The following is a 7,750-nucleotide window of genomic DNA, read 5'->3' on the forward strand; positions in this document are numbered from 1 at the left end:
TTTAGGCCAAAATTTCAGCAAAAAGGTGCGGCTTATACACGAGTCTTTACGGTAGCCAAAATTTTATCCGAAATTCGCCAAAATAAACAAGGATAGAATCCGAATTTCATTTCACTGAAAACCCTGTCAAGATTCCTTGGAAATCAATGACGCACTAGTTGACAGATATAAGAGGGTAGCAAAGGGGGATTCGTGATCCCGTTTCACGCACAAACTTTAACCAAATTCACGTATAACGTTAACTTGAAATTGCAGAATTCACGAGTCACGTGTCTTTTCTAGCTATTTTCACGCATCACGGTCTAATTTTTGCCCTTTTCACGTGTCACGCATAAGCCCTTTGCTACCCTCTTATAAATTTGCCATCAACTAGAAAACTTAAAGGAAATTTTTGGAAGGAATGGCAAAGTGCGCCCTGACTTGTGACAAATGGCTTAACAGGATTTCCAAATTAGGTGTTTTTCAAATGTGGGGTAAAATTATGTGCCAAAATAAAGAGAGAAAATAAATGGACATCTGACTCCTTTGTGGAAAGTTTTTCACAAACGAACGCTATCGGTAGTATAGTGACGCCGTACATTTTTATGAGTCCGTGATAAATTATTTTGCAACAAGAACATTGAGAAGCTTGAGAAGCTTAAAATCGGGCGCTTTGCCTTGAAAGGCAGGGTTCAGTACAGCAGAAACCACGAAGCAGTTACTTAAGTAGCACTCAGTCCGACTGTGTTTGTGTAAGTCACAGGGCTTGCATGAGCTGTATTAGTGTGCATAATATAATATCTAGAACGTTGTCGAGATTGCATTATTACTTAATGACATGATGGTTTCAATTTATAAATGTATCTCACACAATACAAATAAACGATTGAAGTAGACGACTAGACAATGTAAAGTTTGACTTAGCAAAGTGCAGTGTATTGGTAATACTGTAAGGTGCGGTTTCACCTGACGGTCGTGTGCTTTTCGGTATTTTCCAGGCATTGCACTTTGATGGGACAGTACTACAACTGTTTACCGGGGAACTACTATTGTCAAGAAAATGATCACAACTTGTTGATGAATGATTGAACATTTGTTTCATACCATTACTGTAATAGCAATTGATGAAGGCTTTTAGTACTGAACCAAAGTATAAGGACTGGGAAATACTGAAACCCATTATCAGCCACCTTAAACGGAAATATCTTGTTGGTGTTTCAAGGAATACAAGGAAACTTCACTCATCCCATGTATCTATGTATTGCAGTATTTTGTAATTTTTTGAGTGATTTTTGGGGATGTTTGGCAGGTGATAGTTTTTTTAAAAGAATTAGTAAAATTTAGACAACTAAGAAATATTGAAAATTTAATGTGAATTTAACATTGGAATTTGAAGTTAGAAATTGGCAGACGGACACCAAACAGTCCCGTGACATCCTGGAGTGTTTTTGCATGGGGGTCAACTGTGTGATGATGTTTCCATTTTTTTCTTCAATCCCCACTGATAAAGAACTGTTGTTGGTGTTATGTTGGTGTTATCACATGTCAAGCCTTTAACAAGGTATGAAAGAACACAAGGATTTAAATTATTCTGGTGCTCAATTTTTGCGTAACTAAAATTAATGTTACTCAAATTCCTGATGGATTCTGTCTTAAACTGTTACGAGCTTAGTATTTCCAAATTATTGCATGTCAATGTAAGGCAAGACAAGACATGCCTTGGTTCTTATGTAATTCTCTTAAAAACACATAAGATATTGACTATAATTTTGTCTGTGCTATGGCAATTCACAGTGGGGTGGTCTTGATGTGTCTTTAACTTGTAGACTGGACTGGACTAGTAAAACGCGGACTTGTAAAACGCCTCTAGACACTTCGAATTCCTTGGCCACAATCATCTTACGGCTCTCTTCAATACATAATGTCTCAAAAAAACAGTAACCTCAGAAAGAAGTCAGAAGCAAATAAGGTCGAAAGACCGAATTTGAACATATAACGGCAAATGTTCTAATGTCACGAACGTAGGAGTCGTGTAGGCCCGTCACCTTTATTTACCACATACTGCCCCCAAATTAAAACAGTACCCTCAGAAAGAAGTCAGAAGCAAATAAGGTCGAAAGACCGAACTTAAACATTTAACGGCAAATATTCCAATGTCACGAACGTAGGAGTCGTGTAGGCCCGTCACCTTTATTTACGATTGACTGTTGATTTCTGGACGGGCCCCGTTCTACCTCGTGCGAGCAATACAAACGACTGCACTCAACAGACGTCAAGTAGTGGAAAGAAAGAAACATATGCACACAACTCATAGCATCAATCCCGTTGTTTTAGTAGGGGTTTGCAGAACGAACATGTGCTATACTGCAAAAACATCTCCACGCTAAAACAGACCATAGAGTGCTCAAAAAAGCTAGAAATATGCCGTCGAAGAAACACACAAGAGCTTCAAACACAAATTGTTTCGCTCGCTAAACCGTTTAGTTTCCGTTTAGTGTCCGCGTTCTACAAGTCCGTGCTTAACAAGCCCTCGTTTTACAAGTCCGCGTTTTACAAGTCCGCGTTTTACTAGTCCTCGTTTTACAAGTCCGCGTTTTACTAGTCCGCGTTTTACCAGTCCGCCTTTTACAAGTCCGCGTTTTACTAGTCCGCGTTATACTAGTCCGCATTTTACAAGTCCGCGTTTTACTAGTCCGCGTTTTACTAGTCCAGTCCAGTCCTCGAAATACAGTATGCCAAAACTCCCCGCCCTCTAAAGATAAGTCCTTGACGGTTCTTGTCGTTTTTCGGTGCCTATTCATCTTCGGCATCTTTCTCATCCACCTCTCGTTCTGTCCTGTGTCTGTCATCACACGAAAGAAAAGCTGATTCTCAAAAAATCTGCCACAAAAGGAAATTGACAAAAACAATATGAAAACCATATATCGAAAGTTTCTTATTCTAAAATTTTATCATACGTCTTAATTCAGAGCTACAAAGAAGTTCCTCCTTTTGAGTTATTGATACTGTTCTTACAGTACCTCTTTCCACTAGCGAAATTTTACAAAATTCCTTCGCGGCGAAAAGGTAGCGCGAATCCAGAACAGACTCCAATCGAGAGTGGGTTGAATAATTCTAGATTACTATTAATTAACTATTACAACATTCATTTTTAAAATAGTTTCCCAAGCCGACTAAGCTAACTAAACGTCGAGTGTATCTTTCAGTAAACAAAACATGCCGTTATGACGCCGGAAATCCAGCTCACGCATACTATACCCCGTGACTCACGCAAACCTCCGACTTACGTGCTACTACAGTCATTCCTTTCTAAACATTTTTTTTTGACCACCACCGTACCTTTCTACCCAAAAAACTCATGAAACCGCCCGGTTTTAACCTGTTTTAACCTTTCAAAAATTAGAGCGTTCGAAACTAAATAAGATCCGTAATCACAAACAACATACAGCCGTTTACCAGCACTCTTTAAAACTCCTGAAACCCTTCAAAATCAGGCAAAATAAATCTTTGAAATAACCTTTATCAATGTTTCTTATTTTTTATTCAGTTCTATAAAATGCCTTTCATACACTACTGTCAAACAAAAATTTCAATTTCCTCAAAGTTTCAAGACAAAAGAATAACAAATATTTCGTGCACAATGTAATTTGATTAAGCCAATATTATCACGTCTAAAAATACTTCAAGCAATTCAGTGAAAACCCGTTTTTTTTTCGTATCAACGAAAACCACTTTCGAATAATCAATACATGAAAATAACAATAAGATCAAAAGGAAGAAAGGAACCTTTCTAATTATTTGAAGACTTTCAAAGCCGTGATATTATGCATCCAATCCGCGATAAAATTTAATTACAACAAAATCCAAGTTCTCATTTTGAATTCCATTTTTTTCAGTTGATACCTTTATCCAACTTGTGAAAAATTCCATTCAAGTTCCTATTAATACTGTACATTCCCAATGTTTTGCTCAGGTCTTAAGAAGCGTCTTACTAACCAAATCTAAAATAATTCCAAAACATGCTGTACAAACATTCTACTCTTTGTGACAAACGACTTGACGACCAATTGTTCGAAATGAAAATCGACACAGTTCTTCCTAAATAAAAAAAAAGTTTTACGGCGGAGTCAGGCTCAAAAAATATACCGCAAGATCACACCCCCATTCATAGTCAGAAACCAGCAAACCATCTAGTTTGCTAAAAAAAACACTGCGTGACATCAATGACGTTACCTTTTTCATTTACAAAAATAACTTTAACTTGTCAAAGTAAGTGCAATTTCACAATGGTGAATATATCGGCCCAGTTCTCGGCCGGGTCCAGTTCTCGGCCACTTTGTGTTTAACGCGTTTTTTCACACTCCAGTTGAATCAAAAAGAAAAGGTATTTCCTTCAAACGATAGACTGATTCATGTGCTTTAAGTATCTTGAGTTTGATCGTTCAATTCGATATAGAAAGCTCACACGTCGAGTTTACGCGGAGGTAGTTGTTTGTTTACGGCTCCAAATTCATGGATGTAGTTAAATTCGTATTTTATCCAAAAGCCCCCACCATACGAGCTAATTTTTGGCATGTGAAACGTAGAATAATTCAGCTTTCTGCTTTAGTTAACTTTTCGTTGAACCGTTGTATTTTTTGGTCTTAATTTACTTCGAAATTTTTTCTTGCGACGTTTGCGTATTTGCCAGTTCTCGGCCACCCTGCTCGCTATCACAGCTTAGCGCTTGGTTTTTAATATAATTTCATCTGCTGCTGCCAGAATGAAAGAAATAAATGTTTTAAAAATAAAGTTCAATCTTATCTCTAAGTTTTGAGCTGACTCTTGTCTTGTCTATTATTTCTACAACACCTAAATATTTCAAGACCTTTTCACTGCAAAATAAACCATCTAAATGCACGGGTCACACAATGCGGTTTTGCCAGAACCTGCACATAGGCAACTAGGCGCGTTAAAATCCTTCTTTTCTAAAGTAAAACAAAGCATCATAAAAATAATTTGGGATCGATATAGTATAAATAGGTTTACAGAGTGATTTTATGACTGTGAAAATTAATTGAGCATTTTTTTTACAGATAATTACGCACACGCTTTTTAGTGGCTGAGAACTGGGCCAAGGTGGCCGAGAACTGGGCCCACAAATGGAGCTTTTATTTTTATTATTGCTCGGGCAAATTAATTTTTGACCGGTCGATAGCTTTACACCAAAAAGCTGAATAATGTAGCTAGCTCTGGGAGAAATTTCAAGTTCCTGCGGTTCTTCTGAGGTAAGAAATACAAGTTTACGTCAAAAGTGGCCGAGAGCTGGGCCAAGGTGGCCGAGAACTGGGCCCACAAATGGAGCTTTTATTTTTATTATTGCTCGGGCAAATTAATTTTTGACCGATCGATAGCTTTACACCAAAAAGCTGAATAATGTAGCTAGCTCTGGGAGAAATTTCAAGTTCCTGCGGTTCTTCTGAGGTAAGAAATACAAGTTTACGTCAAAAGTGGCCGAGAACTGGGCCAAGGTGGCCGAGAACTGGGCCCACAAATGGAGCTTTTATTTTTATTATTGCTCGGGCAAATTAATTTTTGACCGGTCAATAGCTTTACACCAAAAAGCTGAATAATGTAGCTAGCTCTGGGAGAAATTTCAAGTTCCTGCGGTTCTTCTGAGGTAAGAAATACAAGTTTACGTCAAAAGTGGCCGAGAACTGGGCCAAGGTGGCCGAGAACTGGGCCCACAAATGGAGCTTTTATTTTTATTATTGCTCGGGCAAATTAATTTTTGACCGGTCAATAGCTTTACACCAAAAAGCTGAATAATGTAGCTAGCTCTGGGAGAAATTTCAAGTTCCTGCGGTTCTTCTGAGGTAAGAAATACAAGTTTACGTCAAAAGTGGCCGAGAACTGGGCCAAGGTGGCCGAGAACTGGGCCCACAAATGGAGCTTTTATTTTTATTATTGCTCGGGCAAATTAATTTTTGACCGGTCGATAGCTTTACACCAAAAAGCTGAATAATGTAGCTAGCTCTGCGAGAAATTTCAAGTTCCTGCGGTTCTTCTGAGGTAAGAAATACAAGTTTACGTCAAAAGTGGCCGAGAACTGGGCCCCATACTGTACTTTGCACCGTAAGCTTTTTTCTCTGTCCTCCCGCCGAAGCAAAAAAACACAACCTGATTACACATTAACCCAAAAGTCGACCAAGTGTGCCTGCAACGATTTCCTGTCAAAACTAAAATGAAAACCATTGCGGTATGCGTCACCCGTAGCGGTTTTGTAGCAACCCCGAGCTATCCCCGTCTTTTTGGCCGCGCCAGGAGACTACGCTCTAGGACGACCAAAGGGTAAACCTTAAATCGGCCACGCCCGATTAATAATTTGGCAGGCCGAAAGTTTAAATACATATTAAAGTCAAGACACAAGTCATTTATCCATTTTTACCCAAAATTTTCAAAATATGACATGATAATTCGTGCTTTTGCGCGACATTTGTCGAATAGTTTATTGTTCAATGCAAAAAAAATCTTCCCGAAATATTCAGATTGAGCAAAGCGCATTTATTGCAGGTGAAATGTATCAGGAAGTCGCCGATCATTTTGGTATTAGTCAACTGGTCAAAGTTGGGTGCGAGCCTTCGTCTTCTTCGATGTGCTTCTGATCTTTGGGTTTGTTCACGTTTTATAGCTTGCCTTTGTTGTTTTTTCGTCTTGTTGTTATAGCTTATTGTAGGTTTCGTTTTATAGCTTTCGTTTCATTCAGTCGGCGTTAAACCGTATTAAGTAACTGAGCCATGTGAAAGTTTCGGCGTGCATATCGCTTTGTTTGGCGAAGCACGGAACAGTAGGCAAGAATGTTTGCTCCGGCCACAATTACACTTTTTAGTTTGTACTAAATTTATAATTGTCATGAACGCTTATTTTGCGATCATGGATTAGTAGAAGAGACTCTTTTCAACTCTTTCAGTATCCACGCGTTCCTCCAGTTTTCTGCATTCTCTCCATTTTTCTCTCTATTTTCCCACCAGTCTCCGTCGTTCGTAGCATGATATCGAGGCTCCCAAGGCGCGAAAACAGAATTTTCCAAGATGGCGGAAAGCAGTGAAGGCGACGAGCTTCCACGGTGCTCGACGCTTTTTCTGACGGAAGATGGGTCACAGATGCACTTTTACATGACACCTTGTGCGATGAAAACGCGTCTTCGCCCACTAATAACTGTAGGTCTTGTTAAAGGTCTTTCTAAACATTAGACAGTTGTGAATGCTTACTTCCATATTCCAGTACAGCTGGCTGTTGTCGTAGAAATGTTTAGAACACCAAAATGTTGTTTTTAGTAAATCCATTCAAAGTACGTTAATTCCCTGACTTCGTTCTGTTATAAGCTTGTATTTACCTCCTTTTTCAGGATGGAGGTGGTCATCTTTCCAGCAAAGTTCTAACAGACTCTATTAAGTGAGTGGTAAACATTTGATTGTGTTTATTGCACCCCTGTCCCCTAGACCGGATATTTTAAGCAGGCATTTTGTGCTTAGGTTTGCTACAAGTTTGTATAGTGCGATTTCCCAGCTGGTTGGCAAGCTTGAGAAACACTGTTCTGGTTGACTAACAGTTTGACAACTTGAGTTGACACTAGCCACTAGTGTGATAGATTAATAAGTAAGCTTAATGAAGCTTACACACTTGCATCTTCGGTTTTTCAACCTCTGTTCTGTTTTCTTGGAGGATGAAAGTAGAAGAGACAACTAACAGGTACCTACAATGTATTAATTTGTACTTTTAGTTGCTTAGC

General features: G+C 38.8%; 1 protein-coding gene across 1 annotated transcript; it reads left to right on the top strand.

Moving 5' to 3' along the window:
* The first annotated feature begins 7,042 nt into the window (after nt 1-7,042).
* LOC144654150 (telomeric repeat-binding factor 2-interacting protein 1-like) lies at nt 7,043-7,417 on the top strand. The gene is made up of 2 exons (XM_078514243.1): nt 7,043-7,178; nt 7,367-7,417. Exons 1-2 carry the CDS (start codon nt 7,050-7,052, stop codon nt 7,415-7,417), a joined length of 180 nt encoding a protein of 59 aa, XP_078370369.1. The 5' UTR covers nt 7,043-7,049.
* The last annotated feature ends 333 nt before the right edge of the window (nt 7,418-7,750 follow it).

Source organism: Oculina patagonica, chromosome 5 (genome assembly GCF_052425735.1).
Source record: "Oculina patagonica isolate OP01 chromosome 5, crgOcupat, whole genome shotgun sequence".
In the NCBI taxonomy this organism is placed as follows: domain Eukaryota; kingdom Metazoa; phylum Cnidaria; class Anthozoa; order Scleractinia; family Oculinidae; genus Oculina; species Oculina patagonica.

What these genes read in the sequence shown, in the direction of transcription:
- LOC144654150 (XM_078514243.1), top strand. Translation starts at nt 7,050, where the DNA reads ATGGCGGAAAGCAGTGAAGGCGACGAGCTTCCACGGTGCTCGACGCTT. An exon ending in GTCTTCGCCCACTAATAACT is followed by an intron (nt 7,179 to 7,366) that starts GTAGGTCTTGTT and finishes CTCCTTTTTCAG; the next exon opens with GATGGAGGTGGTCATCTTTC.